The following is a 21,974-nucleotide window of genomic DNA, read 5'->3' on the forward strand; positions in this document are numbered from 1 at the left end:
ACAGGCTCCACCCATCCGCCAGCCTGTTAAGAGGCCACATCCTCAAAAGCAACAACAGAAGCCACACTCGTCTGTTGCCCCTAAGGCTCCTCAGCCCATTTGACTGTCTCAAAGAGGGCATAACTTCTATTGTTCTGCCATTTTCAAATTTACCACCGATTGGAGTTCGCCTCCATCACTTTTACCACCGACGGATGACGATTACCTCCGACCTCTGGGTCCTCTCTATCGTTACAGAGGCATACTCCCTGCAATTCCATCAAGTTCCCCCGGAACATCCTCCAAGAGAGTATCCTTCCAACTTGACCCAGACCGCCCTTCTTCAGGAAGCTCAGGCCCTATTACAGCTGGGGGCTGTCGAGCCAGTCCCTGTGGCCCAACACAACAAGGGTACTTCCTTATACTGAAGAAGACGGGCGATCTGCGCCCCATTTTGGATCTCAGGGCCTTCAACAAGCTTCTGGTCAAAGAAAAGTTTCACATGTTGACCCTGGCATCCCTATATCCCCTCCTCGAGCAGAACGACTGGTTATGCTCTCTGGATCTCAAAGAGGCCTACACTCACATTCCTGTTCATCCGGCCTCACGTCATAACCACAGATGGGACATCTTCATCTGCAATACCGAGTGCTTCCCTTCGGCCTAGCCTCGTCACCCAGAGACTTCACCAAGTGCCTGGTAGTGGTGGCCGCAGCGCTCAGAAACCACGGCCTCCAGGTGTTCCCCTACCTGGACGACTAGCTCATCAAGGATTCCACGTCTCAGGGAGTCGTCCTCACGACCCAGAAGACGATTTGGCTGCTACAACATCTGGGGTTTGAGATAAACTTTCTGAAATCCCATCTACAATCATCCCAGACTCTTCCCTTCATCGGAGCTGTTCTGGATACTACCCAACTCGGAGCGTTCCTCCCTCCCGAACATCTGGAAGCTCTCTTCCATCTCTGCCACGTGGTGTCCTTTCGCCCGTCCATCTCGGCGAGACACATGATGGTCCTCCTGGGCCACATGGCCTCTACAGTTCATGTGACTCCCTTTGCCAGACTTCACCTCAGGATCCCCCAGTGGATCCTGGCATCTCAGTGGACGCAGATATCCGACCCTCTGTCCCGACACTTCCAAGTCACTCCTGCTCTGCTACAGTCTCTTCGCTGGTGGATGCTATCCTCCAATATATCCAGAGGTTTGTTGTTTCAAATGCCCCCCCCCACCAGAAAGTCCTCACGACCGATTCGTCCACTTATGCCTGGGGGGCTCATCTGGACGGTCTTCGCACTCAGGGTTATTGGACCAGCATGGACCGCCAGCACCACATAAATCTCCTGGAACCCTCAACACTTTCCAGCACCTGCTTCAGGACAAGGTGGTCCTCATTCGCACGGACAACCAAGTCGCCATGTATTATGTCAACAAGCAGGGGGGCAATCCGCCACAACACCTTCCTCAAAGCTGTCTACATTCAAAGGGCGGACAATGCTTTGGCGGACAACTTGAGTCGCCTGCTGCAACCTCACGAATGGACCCTCCACTCAACGCCCCTCCATCACATCTTCTCTCAGTGGGGAACACCGCAGATCGACCTCTTTGCAGCCCCCCACAACTTCAAACTGCCTCAGTTCTGCTCCAGGATCTACACTCCTCACCGCCTTGAGGCAGATGCTTTTCTTCTGGACTGGACGAACCTCTTCCTATATGCGTTTCCTCTCATCCAGAAGACTCTAGTCAAACTCAAGTCAGACCATGCCACTATGATTCTGATTGCTCCACGGTGGCCCAGACAACCTTGGTACTCCCTCCTACTACAACTCAGCAGCAGGGAGCCCTTACTCTACCAGTGTTTCCATCGCTGCTTACACAGCATCAGGGATCTCTACTTCACCCCAACCTACAGTCTCTACACCTGACAGCTTGGTTCCTCTCAACGTAACCCCTCTCCAGTTTTCCCAACCTGTGAGGGATGTCCTAGAAGCTTCAAGGAAGCCTGCTACTAGACAATGCTACCACCAAAAGTGGACTAGATTTTCTGCTTGGTGTTCTTCTCATCATCATGAGCCACAACACTCCTCCTTGTCTTCAGTTTTGGATTATCTTTTGCACCTTTCTCATTCTGGCCTTAAGTCTACATCGATACGAGCCCATCTTAGTGCGATTGCTGCTTTCCATCAACCTCTTCAAGGGAAACCCCATCTCTGCTCATCCGGTGATTTCCAGATTCATGAAAGGACTTTTCCACGTCAATCCTCCCCTCAAACCGCCCCCAGTGGTTTGGGACCTCAATGTCGTTCTTTCTCAGCTTATGAAACCTCCATTTGAACCTCTTAACAAGGCTCATCTGAAGTACCTTACTTGGAAAGCGGTGTTTCTCATTGGCCTCACTTCTGCTCGTCGAGTTAGTGAGCTTCAAGCATTGGTTGCGGATCCACCTTTCACAGTGTTCCACCATGACAAGGTAGTCCTTCGCACTCATCCAAATTCCTCCCCAAAGTGGTCTCGGAATTTCATCTGAATCAATCCATTGTTCTTCCTGTGTTCTTCCCAAAGCTTCACTCTTACCCGGGAGAATCAGCTCTTCATACTCTGGACTGTAAACGTGCTTTGGCTTTCTACCTGGAACGCACCAAACCACACAGAACTGCTCCTCAACTTTTCATCTCCTTTGATCCGAACAAATTAGGACGTCCCATCTCTAAGCGTACCATCTCCAACTGGATGGCTGCTTGTATCTCTTTCTGCTATGCCCAGGCTGGATTACCCCTTCACAGTAAAGTCACAGCCCATAAGATCAGAGCAATGACAGCTTCTGTAGCCTTCCTCAGATCGACACCGATTGAGGAAATTTGTAAGGCTGCCACTTGGTCCTCGGTTCACACCTTCACTTCTCATTATTGTCTGGATACTTTCTCCAGACGGGATGGATAGTTTGGCCAAACAGTATTACAAAATTTATTCTTCTAAGAGCACTTGAGAAAGTTTTGATCTGTCAAAGTGCTCTGTCCATAAAATGTGTGAGAGGTGGATATCATAACTCTAGGCACCCTGTATAGCTGCCTGCAAACCTCTATAGAGCAGTGCAGAATTTCTAGTTGCATATGTGTGTGTATAGCGCACATATGCACACTCACATATACAATATACCACATAGTGTACATGGGTAGGGGATATAGAGTGTGCCATTATGCTGAGATGTATCATCATTTCTCCCACCAAAGTGCCTCATACAGACGTGGAAAAATCTCAAATTAAAGGGAAGGTGTCATTGTTGCACAATACTGTATATCTGCACTTTCAACTTTTTTTATTTTAATAGTATGAAAATAGTTTTTATTTCTCTTTAAATTTTTCCTTGAATCTATTTGAGAGCCACTGAAACTGGTACCAGAATTTATTTATTTATTTTTTTCCCCCCCCAATTTGGTTCTTTTTACTTTTTCGATTTTCTTTCTTTTTTTTCTGAGAATGTGAAAGGTTTGGAATATATTTTGTATATTTACCACAGACTATTGTATCTTTATTTTAATGCTAATTAAACATAATGTTAACAATAGAGGTGCTTATGTAATGCCTCGCTAAATGTTTCTTTTCTTGGGGATTTGTGTATTGAATTCAAAAATGATTTTACCCTGTAGACTGCAGTGCTCAGCTTCATTATGCTTTCTACTGGTGTAGTCTGTCTTCATACAGATTAACTGACCTTGCTACTTTAAACTAGCTTTGTTCAGCCCCCATTTAGTACAAGCACATTGTGCAGCCTTTTGAAGCATTGACTAAATCTGAAACTAGAAATGTGAATAAATTAGGATCATCATCTTGGAATAGGCTGTGGACAGCAATATTGAAATGATGATCCCTGTGCTAAGCTGTGCTGGCAGTCACAAAATGTACATTGATGTTAGATCATTTTAGCAATGTTTGTGGAAAATTGATCTGTACTGTTTTAAGATTTTTAAAGGCCTAGTCAGTTCTGCATTAAAATTCTAAATTCATTGACATGAATAATTCTAAATAGTGCCATTTTAGTTCCCATATTTAAATTTACCATATTTATACTCAGGGCTGTGGAGTCGGTACACAAAACCTTTCAACTCCAGCTTCTTTATTTATGGTATCTCCACTTCAACTTTGATTCCTTTATTTATATTTCTTTATCCTAGGACAAGCAGATGGCATATTCTCATGTGGGTGTTGTCATCCACAGAGCTGGTATGGACAGTGAAAAATGCACAGTCACTTTAAGCTTTGCGAAGCTTCGAGACTGCCTGCACCACACATGCACTAGTACCTTCCTGCCTGATGTCAGCTCGTAGTTCGTTTTCCACAGATTGAAGAAGTTTTTTTGGACTCTGTCCAAGATCGTGTTGCCTTCCCATCAATGTTTCTTTTTGCCTTTCAGCTTTGATCATTGTTTTATTACACATTCTTCAGTCTGTATGCGTTTCCTCCATTTCCTCTAATTCAAAAGACGCTGGTCAAGCTGAAGACCGACCATGCCACCATGATTCTGGTTGCTCCTCGGTGGCCCAGACAACCCTGGTACTCCCTTCTACTTCAACTCAGCAGCAGGGAGCCATACTGTCTACCAGTTTTTCCCTCTCTGCTTACACAGCATCAGGGATCTCTGCTTCATCCCAACCTGCAGTCTCTACACCTGACAGATTGGTTCCTCTCAACATAGCTCCTCTCCAGTTTTCTCAATCTGTGAGGGATGTTTTGGAAGCTTCATGGAAGCCTACTACTAGACAGTGCTATCACCAAAAATGGACTAGATTTTCTACGTGTTGTTTTTCTCATCGTAAGGAGCCTCAACATTCCTCCTTATCTTCAGTTTTGGACTGTCTTTTGCACCTTTCTCATTCTGGCTTCAAGTCTGCATCGATACGAGTCCATCTTAGTGCAGTTGCTGCTTTCCATCAGCCTATTGAAGGGAAACCCCTCTGCTCATCCTGTGGTTTCCAGATTCATGAAAGGACTTTTCAATGTCAATCCTCCTCTCAAACTGCCTCCTGTGGTTTGGGACTTCAATATTGTTCTTACTCAGCTGATGAAACCTCCATTTGAACCAATTGACAAGGCTCATCTGAAGTATCTCACTTGGAAAGTGGTGTTTCTCATTGGCCTCACTTCTGCTCGACGAGTCAGTGAGCTCTAAGCATTGGTTGCGGATACAACTTTTATAGTGTTCCATCATGACAAGGTGGTTCTTCGCACTCATCCGAAATTCCTTCCTAAAGTGGTCTCGGAATTTCATCTCAACCAATCCAGTGTTTTTTTCCAAAGCCTCATTTTCATCCTGGAGAAGTTGCTCTTCATACTCTGGACTGTAAACGTGCTTTGGCTTTCTATTTGGAACGCACCAAACCACACAGAACTGCTCTTTAACTTTTTGTCTCCTTTGATCCGAACAAGTTGGGACATCCTATTTCTAAGCGTACCATCTCCAATTGGATGGCGGCTTGTATCTCTTTCTGCTATGCCCAGGCTGGATTACCCCTTCACAGTAAAGTCACAGCCCATAAGGTCAGAGCAATGGCAGCTTCAGTAGCTTTCCTCAGATCTACACCTATTGAGGAAATTTGTAGAGCTGCTACTTGGTCCTCGGTTCATTCCTTCACTTCTCACTATTGTCTGGATACTTTCTCCAGACGGGATGGACAGTTTGGCCAAACAGTATTGCAAAATTTATTCTCCTAAGTTGCCAATTCTCCCACCATCCCACTTTAGTTAGCTTGGAGGTCACCCACTTATGAGAATACCTGCCTGCTTGTCCTGGGATAAAGCACAGTTACTTACCGTAACAGTTGTTATCCAGGGACACCTATCTCCCTGGGTTGGCTTCTCTGTTGACTATCTGAACTGAGGAGATGTGCCCTGCGCTGGGCGGGAGGGCACTCGCGCATTAGAGGTGCGGGTGACTCAAAACTTCGAGTTTCTTCAAGCAAGTCTGCTTGTGAGGCATCCGCATCGAGGCTCCTTCGGATGACGTCACCCACTTGTGAGAATAGCTGCCTGCTGTCCCTGGATAACAACTGTTACGGTAAGTATCTGTGCTTTCTGCCCTGCTAGTGCTGAGCAACCGACACTTACCAGCATCAACTGGCACTTACAGGAATCTAACGGCCCTAACAAAGAACTTGTGAGTATCTGTTGGCTGAAAGTATTGTGGCTTTGAGTTCGGTATCATGTGTATGTATTAATTGGTCTCTCTTGTGTTAAATGCTAGACAAGGTTCGCGAAGGGAGTAAGAGACTAACAACTTTGAGTGTGTGGAAGAATGTTATCAGAGTGCTCCAGTTAGGTATTTTGCAAACTGTTGTGGTACTGGTATTTTTCTGTGCGCAACTGGCCCGTGCTCATTCTCTTGCGCTGTCAGCAGTGCTGCAGCGTTGATGGCATTCCTCCCTAGGCATTTTTTTTTTTTTTTCAGCGGGTGCCATGGCCTCCGTGTTGGCTGAGTATCGGTGGTATTACAGCTGATTTGAGCCATAATGTGGCAGTCAGGCTCGGTGTGTCGGCAGTAGTACAGCTGATTTAAGCAATAACAAGGCAGTCGGGCTTGGTGAGTGGTGTTCATTAATGGTTGGTTTTTTTTTTTTGTTTTTTTTTTGCATAAGCTACGCTTGTTCGGCCCAGTCTGAAATCTATGCTCGTCTGACCAGTTCGGTTTTTCACTGCACTGGGTCATTAGAAGGCACATCATTGCAGAGTTCTTTTAATGGCAGAGTTCTTTTAAAACCTGCTCTCCACACATTGGACTGTAAATGAGCTTTAGCTTATTACCTAGATAGATAAAGCCTCATAGAACCTCAGTTCAACTATTCCTCCCATTTGATCCTAACAGACTGGGAGCCCTTGTAACCAAGAGAGCGATCTCCAAATGGTTGGTGGACTCTATCTCCTTCTGCTGTGCTCATGCTGGGTTACTGTTGGAAGGTCATGTCACGGCACATAAAGTTCAAGCAATGGCAACTTCAGTAGCTTTTCTCTGTTCCACTCCTATTGAAATATCAAAAAGAACCCAAATAGAGAGAAAACACGAATGATCCAAAAAAACAACAAATCTCCCCTGACCCTAGAACAGGGGTGAGGGAAATTTTTTGTAGTGAACGGGAAGCCCTTAGTCACACAACTCACAGTGGGGACTAGCCCCTAATGCACCAGCTGTCACATGCATACACCCACAAGGGTGTTAACTGTGAAACATCCCCGGGCTAACCTGTGTATAATCAAAAGTGTAACTAGTGCACAAATAAGTATGCTAATAGTGCAAAGTGTGGTAAACAACCACCATAAAATACAAAGAAGGTTGGAGCTGTCTCTGCCTCTCATCCAAGGGTGCAGAAGCGACCAAAATCAGCCAAAAGGCACAGGTGTGAGGTGCAAGCAAACAATCTAGGAGGTACTTAGCTTCTCCGTAATCAAGGCAGCACAAAAGGCTTGTCCAACAGAACTCAGTTTCGAGGGTATAAACCCCCTTCCTCAGGAACCAGCTGCTGTAACACGTAGCTCTTTAACACCCGCCAGAATGGAAACGGTTGAAGATGGCGTTGAGCCCAGCAGAACGCCTCAGTTAGATAACTGCAGAACGTGCGATGTCATCACATGTGATTAATTGAATTCTATAGTAGCACTAGATTAACTTTTCACCAAGGGTATACAGTCAATATAGACCAAGTCAAAGGGTGAAACAAACCTTAGTCACCCCTTAGTGCCCTGGAATACTCATGAATTTTTTACCCCGATCCTCAGCGACACCACTTGGAGCTCAAAACAATCTCATTGCTCCAAGCTTTACGTGTCAAATCGTCACTGGATCGTTTATATTGTATTATTTATATTTTTCGAATTTTTCTTAACTTTTGTTTATTCTATATGTGTAAAACTTCAATATTCACATTTTGAAATAATTTTAAGCATATCACTTAGCTTAGTCATGTTGTCTTTGGCAGGGGATTAACACTGACATGTTTCGCTATACAAGCTTTATCAAGGATAACCCCTATTAAAGAACAAAAGTTAAAATTAATAATGTTCAGAAGAATAGCTGTTAAAGTCACCAATCTTAATGGAACCAAAACAACTAAAAATTCCTTACCTCAACATGAATTGCCGCCACACTCTGACCACTATATCAAGAGAGATGGCGTCGGCGTCTTTACAGAAATTAAATAGAGCAGAACTCGGGACAACTGTACCCACATGATTACGTGGCCAACAGCGTCACGGGACTACTTGCCGGATTTAAAGCTACAGGATCGAATTATTATGGAGGAGACTGACATCCACCCTGAACACAGACTAGATTAACGTTCCCCACTCTAATTCCCCATTCAAGCCGTTAGGTGTTACTGTGTCAAGAACATATATCCATCTCTGCTCCTTGTAATTCAGCCATTCTTCACAGTTTCCCCCCTCATACCCCGCAGCAAGGCTCTCAATTAACCGCCATTGTATCTGTTCTATAGTGTGTTGACTAGCCAAAAAATGTTCCACCAACGGAGCTTGTATATTCCTAGTTTTAACACGTGACTTGTGCTCGTTCAGCCTTATGTGTACGGGTCTTGACGTACGGCCCACATACACAAGGTTGCACGGGCACACAATCACGTATACTACGTTAACTGACTGGCAATTTGTATTGCTGTTAGACTTTATTATTTTACCAGTATGAGGGTCCTTCCATGAGGCACCCGAAATCGTGGTGGCGCACCATTGACAGTGTCCACACCCCATATGGGTGCCCTGTGTTTGCTCCCTATAATTACCCAATTTCTGTTGAATCAGGACCTGTCCTATGGTCTTCCCCTTCCTAAAAGAGAACATGGGAATTTCATGTGATTAAGTCACAAGGGATGTGACCCGGGAAATTCAAAAACTCTGTAAATCTCCTTCGGAATGAATATCCATATATGTAAATATTATAAAAGTTAGATAGTGCAATACCACTCAATACAGTCATTGAGCCCCAATGGATGCACTGATTAGAGCTTGAAAATTCAGTACTGTTCTCTCCGTTGTAAGCAAATCATTTTATCCCCCTCAAAATCCTCAGAAATCTGCTCGATGATATTCCAACGTAAATCTGAAAAAGAATGACGATGTTGAATACAATGAAGGACCATAGGAGAACTCATGGACTGGGTGTTGATCCTGCTCCTGTGCTCAATAAGACATGTTTTCATGGTTCTCTGGGTACGCCCCACATACAACACCTAGCATGGGCAAATGATTGTATAAATGACCCAAGTGGATGTACAATAAGTATTGAACTTGAGGGGATAGGTCTTATGTGTGCGGGGATGGACCCATACCTCACCTTCAATAGTAGCTCTACAGATGTCACATATCCCGCTGCACTTACTATGTCTACCCCTATAATTCAAACTCTTCAAGTCAGATGTAAATTTAGAGTGGACTACATGATCGGCCACATTCTTGGTGCGGGAGTATGCAATACAGGGATAATCCTGAAATATTGAGTGCAATTGCAGCACATGCCAATGACGTTTAATGCTGTGGGCAATATTCGCTGCCTGGTCTGAAAATGTCAATACACAGATAGTATTAGTGTCATCAGAAGCATTTGATTTTTGCAGCAATAAGTCAGTATTAGTGTCATCAGAAGCATTTGATTTTTGCAGCAATAAGTCTCTATTAGCATATAGCACCCTCATATAAGCACGTTGTAGAGCACTGTGGGGATAGCCCCGTGCTCTAAATCCCCTGGTTGGCTTCTTAGTTTGTTTTTTTACTGATGGACCTGCGAACCAACATTGGGTGGGAAGGCACTCACGCATGCATGGTACGGGGATCTTGAGACTTCTAAAGAAGTTAGTGACAGTACACTTTTGCACTGTCAGTACCTGGGGCTCCATGGATGATGTTGCCCATCTGTGAGAAATCTTCCTGCTGTCCCTGGATAACATCTATTACAGGTAAGAACTGTGCTTTATCCCTGGGTTTTTAAATTTAGCTAATGAGGAATTTTGGTTTGCTAATCCATGCTGCAGAGATTCCTATGAGGTTCAAATTTGATGTATGATTAGGTTGACCTTGTTCTGTGTTGGCAGTAATATACTGAAGAATTTAAGGCTGCCCTAGCCTTTATACTGCTGATGCCACAGAAGCAGTTCAGAAGCTTTACTTCCATATGCTGGTAGGGAGACTAAACCCTATTGGTGTGGACTGGTCCAACAGGACTCAAAGGGCTCCTTTTTACAAAGCTGTGCTACTTATTAGCAGCACACTGAATGTGAAGAAGCCTATTCTATTCTCATGGACTTCTGCACATTCAGCACGCTGCTACTCAATAGTGCAGTTTTGTAAAAAGAGTGCAAGGAAAGGAAATTAATAGGTATGAATAAGATACATCTTTTCACAATTATACGTGTTTAGGAGAAACTGCAGTAAGATCATATTTTCTAGCAAGGTCTTTGTCCCTTTTTAAAATTCTCTAGTATATTCACGGTGAATCTTGAAGACAAGTTAAAAAGTGATAAATCACCTGGACCAGATAGTATACATTACATGGTACTAAAGAAACTCAAACATGAAATTGCTGACCTGCTGTTAGTAAACTGTAACCTGTCCCTAAAATTGTCTGTAGTACCTGAAGATTAGAGGGTGACTAATATTACTCCGATTTTTAAAAATGGTTCCAGAGGAGATCTGGGAAATTACAGACTGATAAGCCTGACTTCAGTGCCGGGCAAAATAGTGGAAACCAATTATAAAAAATAAAATTGTGGAACACGATTTAATGGGACAGAGTCAGCATGGGTTGAGCTAAGACAGATCTTGCCTCACCAATTTGCTTGACTTCTTTGAATGTGTGAATAAGCATATGGATAAAGATGAGCCAGTTGATGTAGTATATCTAGTTTTTCAAAAAGCTTTTGATAAAGTTCCTCATGAGAGGCTCTTGAGAAAATTAGAGTCATGGAATAGGAGGCAATGTTCAGTTGTGGATTAGGAATTGGTTGTTGGAATACAGAGAGTAGGGTTAAATGTCCATTTTTCTCAGTGGAGGAGGGTAAATGGTAGAGTGCCACAGGGATCTGTACTAGACCAGTGCTATTTAACTTATTTATAAACGATCTAGAAATTGGAACAAGTGGGGTGATTAAATTTTCAGATGACACTAAACTCTTCCAAGTTGTTAAAACACATGCAGATTGTGAAAAATTGCAAGCATACATTAGGAAAGTGGAAAACTGGGTGTCCAAATGGTAGATGAAATTTAATGTGGCTAAATGCAACGTGATGCTCATTGGGAAGAATAACCCAAATCATAGTTAAAAGATGCTAGGGTTACCACCTTGGGGGTTAGCATCCAAGAGGGAGATCTGGCTGTCGTTGTGGACAATGCGATGAGGCCTTCTGCCCAATGTGCAGCAGCAGCCAAAAAAACAAACAAATGTAAAAAAGGGAGACAAAATTTTTTTCAGATATATTAGTGAAAGGAGGAAGATGAAAAATGGAATTGCTAGGCTAAAAGATGCTGGGAACCAATATGTGCAGAGTGATGTGGAGAAAGCAAATGTGCTAAATTCTAACAAGATGGCAGCCGATTAAGTCACCATTTGTGCTGTCTCCCTTTGCTCTCATTTCTTTTATTTTTGGTTTTCTTTCTTGCTGTTTTTCTGTTTATTTATTTAATTTATTTAAGTATTATCTTATTTGTGTTAATTTTTGTATCTTCTTTGTTTTTTACTCTGGTTATCATTCCATTTATGGACTCTGATTTGACAGTTCAGATTAGACCGTTATTCCTAGTCTGTCAATAAGGCCTCATTCTCACCTGGTATTCCTGCACCTTTGGCGATCCTGAGTTGTGCCTGACAACTTGCCTTTTTTTCTCTCCTGATGTTTGCTGGCGATCCTGTGCTATGCCTGGCGACCGATCCATAACGAGTGATGCTAATGCTGAGTTGGAGAGGGAGTGCTGCCGAGGTCGGCGGAGGGTGACTGAATCGCCGAATGGAGGCGGTTGTCGAGGCGGAGGCGCCGTGGCTGGGATGGTAGGCATAGACTATAATCTCCCTGCAGCTAAACAAACTTGGATCCCCTACTGGCAATGCGACACCAGCAGGATGGGAGGTCTGGAGAATGACTTTTTTATCTTGCCGGAGTATTACAGCGTCAGACGTCCCACAGCCGACTTGGATCACTGTTTGTGAGTTACAATATCTTCAAGGGTTGAATGAACTGCACTATCCTAACCAAAGAGCAGAGAATCGAAGCTGGAAGATTTGTGAGCTGTTGAATGTAATGAACAGTAATCCAGAAAATCGAGAAATGCTTCTCTCTGCTTTAAAAAGTGATCCCAGGGCTGATGTGCAAAGCTCGATGATGGCGGTTGCCCAGCTGAAACAGCTAAAACTCTAGAGACGATAACATTGATGACTGAGGGAAATAAAATCAAGTCCTTCCTGACTTTTGTCCTATTATGTATATTATTTCTATTTCTTTTTATTTCTTTTGTTTATTTTTCATTGAAAAAATTTCCTAGAATTCTATTGTTTAACTGTTTTTCATTCCATTCTATTCATATGCCGTCCTCTACCTTTTCTTTTCTCCTCACTTCAAATGTTTATTTCCTTCCTATATTTCTATATTTGATTAATTTTTAAAATTATTTTCTATTTAATTAGTTTCTTTCTATTACTTTATTATTTTGGTATGTACATTTTGTTTTTCAACAGTATGATATTGAGAGTTCTATGTATTCTTGTTAGGATGCTTTATATCTCATTTCCGCTATCTTTATTTTCTTATCTACTATTTGCTAATTTTGTTTGTCCTTGGTACTTTAGTTAGATTGTGAGCCTTCGGGACAGTAAGGGAATTTCAAAGTACCCATTCTTTATTTAATTCATCTTATTTTATTGTATCCTTTATTGTATATTTAATGTATTTTTCTCTGTAAACCGCTTAGAACTTAACGGATTTAGCGGTATATAAGAAATAAATAACATAACATAAACAAATACTTCTGTTCTGTGTTCACAGAAGAAAATCCTGGAGAAGGACTGAGATTGTCTAGCAAAATTACACGAGGAAATGGAGTAGATTCTGCGCCGTTCACGGAGGAGGGTGTTTATGAGCAACTTGAAAAACTGAAGGTGGACATAGCAAAGGGACCAGACGGGATCCATTCCAGGATATTAAGGGAGCTCAGAGAGGTTCTGGCGAGTCCTATTAAAGACTTGTTCAACAAATCTCTGGAGATGGGAGTGATTCCTGGGGATTGGAGGAGAGCGGATGTGGTCTCTATTCATAAAAGTGGTCACAGGGATGAAGCAGGAAACTACAGGCCGGTGAGCCTCACTTCAGTTGCTGGTAAAATAATGGAAGTGTTGCTGGAAGAAAGGATAGTGAACTTCCTTTAATCTAATGGATTACAGGATCCGAGGCAACATGGCTTTACAAAAGGTAAATCGTGCCAAACGAACCTGATTGAATTTTTTGATTGGGTGACCAGAGAGCTGGATTGAGGACATATGCTAGATGTAATTTACTTGGATTTCAGCAAAGCCTTTGATACAGTTTCTCATAGGAGGCTGTTGAACAAACTTGAAGGGCTGAAATTAGAACCCAAAGTGGTGAACTGGGTCAGAAACTGGCTGTCGGACAGACGCCAGAGGGTGGTGGTTAATGGAAGTTGCTCGAAGGAAGGAAAGGTGAGTAGTGGAGTCCCTCAGGGATCGGTGCTGGGGCCAATCCTGTTCAATATGTATGTGAGTGACATTGCTGAAGGGTTAGAAGGAAAAGTGTGACTTTTTTTGCAGATGATACCAAGATTTGTAACAGAGTAGACACCGAAGAGGGAGTGGAAAATATGAAAAAGGATCTGCAAAAGTTAGAGGAATGGTCTAATGCCTGGCAACTAAAATTCAATGCAAAGAAATGCAGAGTAATGCATTTGGGGATTAATAATAGGAAGGAACTGTATATGCTGGGAGGAGAGAAGCTGATATGCACGGACGGGGGAGAGGGACCTTGGGGTGATAGTGTCCGAAGATCTAAAGGCGAAAAAACAATGTGACAAGGCAGTGGCTGCTGCCAGAAGGATGCTGGGCTGTATAAAGAGAGGCATAGTCAGTAGAAGGAAGAAGGTGTTGATGCCCCTGTACAGGTCATTGGTAAGGCCCCACTTGGAGTATTGTGTTCAGTTTTGGAGACCGTATCTGGCGAAGGACGTAAGAAGACTTGAGGCGGTCCAGAGGAGAGTGACAAAAATGATAGGAGGCTTGCGCCAGAAGACGTATGAGGAGAGACTGGAAGCCCTGAATATGTATACCCTAGAGGAAAGGAGAGACAGGGGAGATATGATTCAGACTTTCAAATACTTGAAGGATATTAACGTAGAACAAAATCTTTTCCAGAGAAAGGAAAATGGTAAAACCAGAGGACATAATTTGAGGTTGAGGGGTGGTAGATTCAGGGGCAATATTAGGAAATTCTACTTTATGGAGAGGGTAGTGGATGCCTGGAATGCGCTCCCGAGAGAGGTGGTGGAGAGTAAAACTGTGACTGAGTTCAAAGAAGCGTGGGATGAACACAGGATTTAGAATCAGAAAATAATATTAAATATTGAACTAAGGCCGGTACTGGGCAGACTTGCACGGTCTGTGTCTGTATATGGCCGTTTGGTGGAGGATGGGCTGGGGAGGGCTTCAATGGCTGGGAGGGTGTAGATGGGCTGGATTAAGTCTTAACAGAGATTTCGGCAGTTGGAACCCAAGCACAGTTGGATTCTTGCCCAGAAATAGCTAAGAAGAAAAAAATTTTAAAATTTTAAATTGAATCAGGTTGGGCAGACTGGATGGACCATTCGGGGTCTTTATCTGCCGTCATCTACTATGTTACTATGTTAAGAATTATTAAAAAAGGGAATGTTGTAATGCTTCTATGTCACTCCATGGTGTGACTTCACCTTGAGTATTGTGTTCAATTCTAGTCATCTTATCTCAAGAAAGATATATAGCAGAACTAGAAAAGATTCAAAGAAGAGCAACCAAGATGATAAAGGGGTTGGAACTCCTCTCGTATGAGGAAAAGCTAAAAAGGTTAGGGCTCTTCATCTTAGAAAGGAGATAGCTGAGGGGAGATTTGATTGAAGTCTACAGGATCCCGAGTGGTGTAGACATGTACAATTGGATCAATTTTTTACTCTGTCAAACGTTACAAAGACTAGGGGACATTTGATGAAGTTACAGGGGAATCCTTTTAAAAACAATAGGAGGAAATAATTTTTCACTCAGAGAAAAGTCCATAGTCTGTTATTGAGACAGACATGGGGGAAGTCACTGCTTGCCTTAGATCGGTAGCATGAAATGTTGCTACTTTTTTGGGTTTTGCTAGGTTATTAGTGACCTGGATTGGTTACCGTGAGGCTAATGGGCTAGATGGCCCATTGGTCTGACCTAGTAAGCATATTCTTATGTTTCCAAACAAGTGAGTCATTCATCACCTACACAGAAAATCCAACTGGCTAGGTGTTCCTCCAAGAGAGAGTTGAGAAACAAGCATTGCTCTAGGCCAGTGTGCCTCCTGAGATTTCAGGTGTGCTGCAGTACACTGGGAAAGAGAGATGCTGGCGCCAGCTGATTGTATACAGGACATGCCTCTCGTGAAGAGAGGCACATCCTGTAAACAATCTCCTGACGCCGGCACCTCTTCTCTCTGCCGGCCCTTCTCTCCACCTCTTCTCTCTTCTCGACGGTTCTTCTCTCCTTCTCTCTGCCGGCCCTTCTCTCTTCTCGGTGCAAGGCCTGTTTGAAGGGCCTTTGCGCATGCGCTGATGTTGGTGCGCTTCCGGGTGTCTCGAGCCAGGAACACTGGGTTTAGTGTTCCCTGGCTCGAAAAAGTTTGTGAGACACTGCTCTAGGCAAACCTTCAGCCTTTGAGACCCCTCCTTACCCCTCAATTAACTTTTAGGTCTCCAGTATCCCCCACCCCTGTGTTTATAATAAACTCAACAAGTTCACCTCAACACTTTCTTTCCTAAAACACATTTCTATAAACAAGTATAGTATAGTAAATAAAGACTAAGGGAATTTTCCAGAAGTTATGTAATTAGGTAAAGTAGGCTATTTGAAAATTGTTCTTTTCGCCCACATGGAGGTTAGGTATGCTGATTGTCTGTGTTTTGCACCTGTTGAGACCTATTGTTTTTGCTGTGACTGTAGTTTCTGTTTGTTGCTCTCCTTCTTTCCTCCCCAGAAGTAACCATTTGGATGACTACCTAGTTGGTCCTATTTAAATGCAAGTTAGCAATTTTTGTATCTTGCGATTAACTTTTGTTTTGTTTTGTTGCTGTTGTTTTTTACAGGATATGGAATGCCTTGACTGACAATTATGGAAATATAATGCCAGTTGACTGGAAATCATCCCACACCAGAGCGTTACACCTACCAGCATTGAATCTATCAGAAAAAGTGGTAGGTTATATACTAGGCTGAAAACAAAAACTAGAGGGGTATGCTACTCTCGCTAAAAGAAAATACACCGGTGATGGTGGGAAAATAATAAGACAACTCATGCAAATTTCCTCAAATAGACTTGGTACATAAATTTTAAAATTAAGCATTTGCACATTAATTGCTTGTCATCTTGCTAGACTAATCGGGACCAATAGGTTTGTGTCTCTATGAGTAGATAGGAGGCAGAGAAACTTGATTATCCAAGGACAAGCAGGCAGTATAGTCTCACATGTGAGTGACGTTATCCATGGAGCCCTGCATGGACAGTGAAAAAGTGTACTGTAGAGAGCTGCACAGGGATGGCGGGAATCCCGCGGGACCCGCGGGTTCCCCCTTCAGGTTGTGGGGATCCTGTGGGGACACTCCCTAGGGTAGTGGGGATCCTGTGGGGACTGATCTTGGTCTTGGGGATTGATCCCACGGGGTTGAAGGCAGCTCGAGCCCAGAGGCTTGTCTTCTTTTCCTGCTGCGCCCGAGACTGCTGAGGCGGCCTTCGAGGAGGTGGTCTCGAGCAAGCTGGCGCAGTCTTTTGAGGGTAGCGCCGAGGCGGAGCCCGGTAGGTCTTAGGAACACGGGTTTTGCCTTAGGACGCACCAGGGAAGCGAAAGATCGTTCGTGCTCCGAGAGGCGCTTCGTGGCTGCCTCGATAGAGTCATCGAAGAGCTCGGAGCCCACACAGGGCAGATTGGCTAGGTGATCCTGAAGATTAGGATCCATATCCACGATCCTGAGCCACGCCAGCCGGTGCATAGCTACAGTGAAAGCGGACACCCTGGAGGTGAGCTCAAAGGCGTCATAGTTAGCATGAAGCAGGTAAAGAGGGAGCTGGGAGAGGGACTCAACCAGCCATCCAAAGTCGTCCCAGTGTGAAGCCGGCAGGACCCCCTGAAAGGTCGGCAATGACTTCACCAACTGGCGGAGGTAGGATGTAAAAGTGAAGGCATAATTCAGAACTAGAGAGTTGCGCGGGGACAGAAATCCCACCCGTCCCCACCCGTCCCCGCCAAAATCCCACCCATCCCCACCCGTCCCCGTGAGGAATCCCTCCGTCCCCACCCGTCCCCGTGAGGAATCCCTCCGTCCCCACCCGTCCCCGCGAGGAATCCCCTCCGTCCCCACCCGTCCCCGCGAGGAATCCCCTCCGTCCCCACCCGTCCCCGCGAGGAATCCCCTCCGTCACCATCCTTCCCTATAAACTTCAGAAATAGTTATTTTATTTAATTATGCTACTGAATTAAAGGCTCTGGTAGAGACCCATTTACAAATAAGCAAAGAGACTATTAATTTGGAAATATTAATTGGGAAGAATACATACTTTGTAAATGGGTTTCTACCAGAACCTCTAATGTAAATATAAAATATAAATACTCAGCTGATGAGAACCCACAAACTGTCAGCTGAGGACTTCCTTTGCAGTTGGCCTGGGGTCCCTTTTGCCAAGCTTGGCAGGCAGCAGTAGCGTCCCTGAGTCACAGATGCTGGCACCTCAGTGGCTCATGGATGCTGCCAGCAACTGCTGCGCTTGGTGGAGGGGAGTTCTGACCATCTCTAGAGGAGGTCCTCTGCTGGCGGTGCTTGGGGATCCCCACCAGTCACAGCAAGGGCCAACAAGTACTTCAACACTGTAGAAATAAAACCAGAAATGCATTTCCTTTTCTTTTGAACACAAAACAAAGATATCTGCCATATACATTTCCCAAGGCAGATGACTCTATGCAATGTCACCTCGGTAACAAAATACAAAAATAGACAAATACACCCCCTCCCTTTTTACTAAACCACAATAGTAGGTTTTAGCACAGGGAGTTACGCTGAATGCCTCGCGCTGCTCTCAATGCTCATAGGCTCCCTGCGCTAAAAAACAATATTGCGGTTTAGTAAAAGGGAGCCATAGTGCAAAATATAGACAGCAGATATAAATTCTCAAAACAGACACATTTTGATCACTAAATTGAAAATAAAATCATTTTTCCTATCTTTGCTGTTTGGTGATTTCATGAGTCTCTGGTTGCACTTTCTTCTTCTGACTGTGCATCCAATCTTTCTTCCTTTCTTTCAGCCTCCTGTATGTTTCCTCTCCTCCAGACCTCATTCTCTCCCCCAACTTTTTCTTTCTGTCTCCCTGTTCCCCCTTCTTTCTGTCTCTCTGTCTGCCCCCTTTCTTTCTTTCTCCGTGCCCTCCCCCAAGCCACTCGGTTTGCTGCCACCGCCATCGGGGAATAGTCCCCAAGCCACCGCTGTCCCAAGCTTTCCCTGCAGAAGCGTCGCGCTGACCAGCATTCCGCTCCCTGACGTCAATTCTGACGTAGGAGAGGAAGTTCCGGGCCAACAAGGCATTTCTCCTCATTCCATCCAGCCTGAGCCCCATCTCTCCTTGATCCAGCATTTCCCTTCTGTGTCTGTCAGAATTACCATTCCACCTATTTTCCAGCATCACCCTTCTTTGTGTCCATCTCACCTATATCCGTATCTCACCACTTTTTCAGAATCTTCATTTGTCTCTGTCCTTGTCTTTACCCCATATTCACCATTTGCCCTTTCAATGTCTTTATCTCCCCCCCCCCACACTTTTTCAGCATTACTTCTATGTCTCTATTTCACCTCCTCTTCATGTCCCCTCTGTATCTCTATCCTTATTCAGAAGGTCCTGCTTACCCTTTCTCTTCTTTGTGTCACTATCTCCATTTTCAGCTTTCCCCCCTTTTCCATTGTTAATGCACCCTGTAGCCAGAATCTTTCCACCCTCCCTCCACTCCGGCCCAGCCCAGTATGAAATATTTCCTTTTGTTTCTCTCCCCTCTCTCTTCTCCTCCCTCACCCACGAGTCCTGCATCTGGCCCTCTCCCTTCTACCTGCACCTGGCAACACCCCCCTGCTGCGCGGCTCTCTTAAGCAACTCGTCAGCAGCGGTGATCAAGACAAGCTGCCGACATCGAGGCCTTCCCTCTACGAGTCCCACCTTTGTGGAAAAAGGAAGTTGAAACAAGCGGGACTCGCAGAGGGTAGGCCCCGACGCCAGAAGCTTGTGTCGATCGTTGTTGCCGAAGAGAGCCGCAGGTAGAAGGGAGAGGGAGATAGGAAGGCTGTAGAAGCTCCGGAGCATGACACCGAACCCGGCCAGGATGATTTCTTTTTCAGGCTGCTGCTGCCGCTGCCGCTGCCATCCCCCACCCGAAATGACAAAAAACAGCCTAATGCCCGCGTCGGGAAATAGCCATGCTGAGCAGTGAGCTCAGCACGTACACAGATGAAAGCCTTGCTTGCTGATTGGTCCGGCGGCACGGTGGGGCGGGGCCGCCGGACCAATCAGCAAGCAAGGCTTTCATCTGTGTACGTGCTGAGCTCACTGCTCAACATGGCTATTTCCCGACCCGACGCCAGACTTGCATCGCCAGACTTGCATCGCCAGAATTTAGGTAGGTTGTTTTCATCCCCGTGGGAGTCCCGTGGGCAAGGGGGCGTCCCCGTGGGAGTCCCGTGGGTCAGGGGGGCATCCCCGTGGGAGTCCCGTGGGCCAGGGGGCGTCCCCGTGGGAGTCCCGTGGGCCAGGGGGGGAACCCGCGGGATCCCCGCGGGACCCGCGGGATCCCCGCGATCCCCGTTCCCGTGCAGACCTCTATTCAGAACCCGATTAGCCATCATGGAGTTCTGATAGAGTCTCCGCCCAAACTTATCAAGCGTGCGGCCCTCGCGCCCCGGCAGAACCGCTGCAGAAACCCTGGAAGGTGGGATTTCTTGAGCGATGACTCCACCAGCAACGACTGGTGGGATAACTGGGCTTGCTCAAACCCCGTACAGGGCAGGGTACGGTACTTGGACTCCATTTTAGATGGAACCGCCATCACCGCGTACGGGGATTCAAGGTTTCTCAAAAAAGTCTGCTGGAGCACCGGATTCAATGGGAGGCGGGGAGATTCCCTGGGCGGGGAAGGCAAATCCAGCTCCGCCAGGAACTCCTTGGAATATTTGGATCCAGCCATAAGGTCCAAATCCAAGGCCTGCCCCATATCCAGAATAGAGAATGACACGGGGAAAAAATCTGTCCCCGTCACCGCCCCGTCCCTGGCCCACCATCCTTTGCACCGCCCCGTCACCGTCCCCGCAGCATCCATATGAGCCTTAGTACGCTAATATTTAGCTTATTCCATTCTTATAAATCAAAGTTCCTGCTGCTGAACTAGAGATGTGTAAACAAATCAGCAGCGCCACCATTATATTAATAGGTTGCCCTCGTCGTCCCTGTCTTATGAAAGAGCACAGGCTGTGTACAAATGTTTGCAAGTTAAAGAACCACTCTCACTCAGGCTGATGATACCGAGGAGGGAGTGGAAAACATGAGAGAAGGGCTGTGGGAAATGCTGCTTGTAATGCAATTGAATCAAAATGTGGAGCCACCATGGTGAATCTTTAAAAAAATATATAATCATCTTTATTGCGAGCAAACCACATAACAAACAAAGGCCAAATAGGAATACATCCAGTCCAAGTTACCGATTACAGAAGAATTTTACAATAATAAACAAAAGTAAGATAAAAATATGATACAATACCAAAGAAGTGAACAGTAGAGGCCAATGTTTAAGAGAAAGCAGAAAGAGAAAAATAGATTTGCAGGAGAGTTTTTTTTCCCCATATATTATAACATCCCTCCCCCCAAAAAAAAACTACCACCATCCCATAATCAGTACAACTCCCCTCACCCAACTTCCACCCACAGAAACCAATTATTTATTCAATATAAGACTATGTTGTTGATGAGTGAGCGTATTCCAATAGGGCTCCTAGATCGCCTGGAATGCACTCCAGCGCTTGGATTCTGCACCGGCAGACATTACAAACAAATCATTCTGCCCCAAGGCAGAAGCCTACATATTTATTTAAGTATTTATATACAGTGGTACCTCGGTTTACGAGTGCACCAGTTTGCGAGTGTTTTGCAAGACGAGCAAAACATTCGCAAACTTGGTGCCTCGTAAACCGAGCTTGCCTCGCTGTACGAGCGCCCCCCCCCCCCCCCCGGCGATCCGGCATCCCCCCTAGCAATCTGGCATCCCCCTCCCCCATTCGCATTGTCCCCCCTCCACCGCGATCCTACTTCCCCCCCCCAGCAGTCAATGACACCCTTTACCCGACTTGGCACCAGTGCCAGTGCCGGTGCCCGAAGATCCTCCCTCTTCTGGCGTGGCCTGGGCTGGGCGGTGCGTTGGAGATCCTCCTTCTTCTGGTCTGGGCTGGGCTGGACTGGCTTTGAGCATTTGCGCATGTTCAAAGCCTTCTGGTCTCGCTCTCAATCTCGGAGAGAGCGAGACCAGAAGGCTTTGAGCATGCGCAAATGCTCAAAGCCAGTCCAGCCCAGCCCAGGAGAAGGAGGATCTCCGACGCACCGCCCAGCCGCGCCAGAAGAGGGAGGATCTTCGGGCACCGGCACTGGTGCCGTCAGGTAAAGGGTGCCATTGATTGCTCGGGAGGGGGGAAAGTAGGATCGCGGTGGAG

General features: G+C 45.4%; 1 protein-coding gene across 5 annotated transcripts in view; it reads left to right on the plus strand.

Annotated features, from left to right (window-relative positions):
* FEZ2 (fasciculation and elongation protein zeta 2) overlaps window positions 1-21,974 on the plus strand; it is a 248,001-nt gene that overhangs the window by 22,458 nt on the left and 203,569 nt on the right. For all 5 annotated transcript variants that reach the window (XM_033936550.1, XM_033936552.1, XM_033936555.1 and 2 more), the window contains exon 2: window positions 16,331-16,439. In XM_033936550.1, the coding sequence (XP_033792441.1) occupies window positions 16,331-16,439 (109 nt within the window). The remainder of the gene's footprint in view (window positions 1-16,330; window positions 16,440-21,974) is intronic.

This window comes from Geotrypetes seraphini, chromosome 3 (assembly GCF_902459505.1).
Source record: "Geotrypetes seraphini chromosome 3, aGeoSer1.1, whole genome shotgun sequence".
Classification (NCBI taxonomy): Eukaryota; Metazoa; Chordata; class Amphibia; order Gymnophiona; family Dermophiidae; genus Geotrypetes; species Geotrypetes seraphini.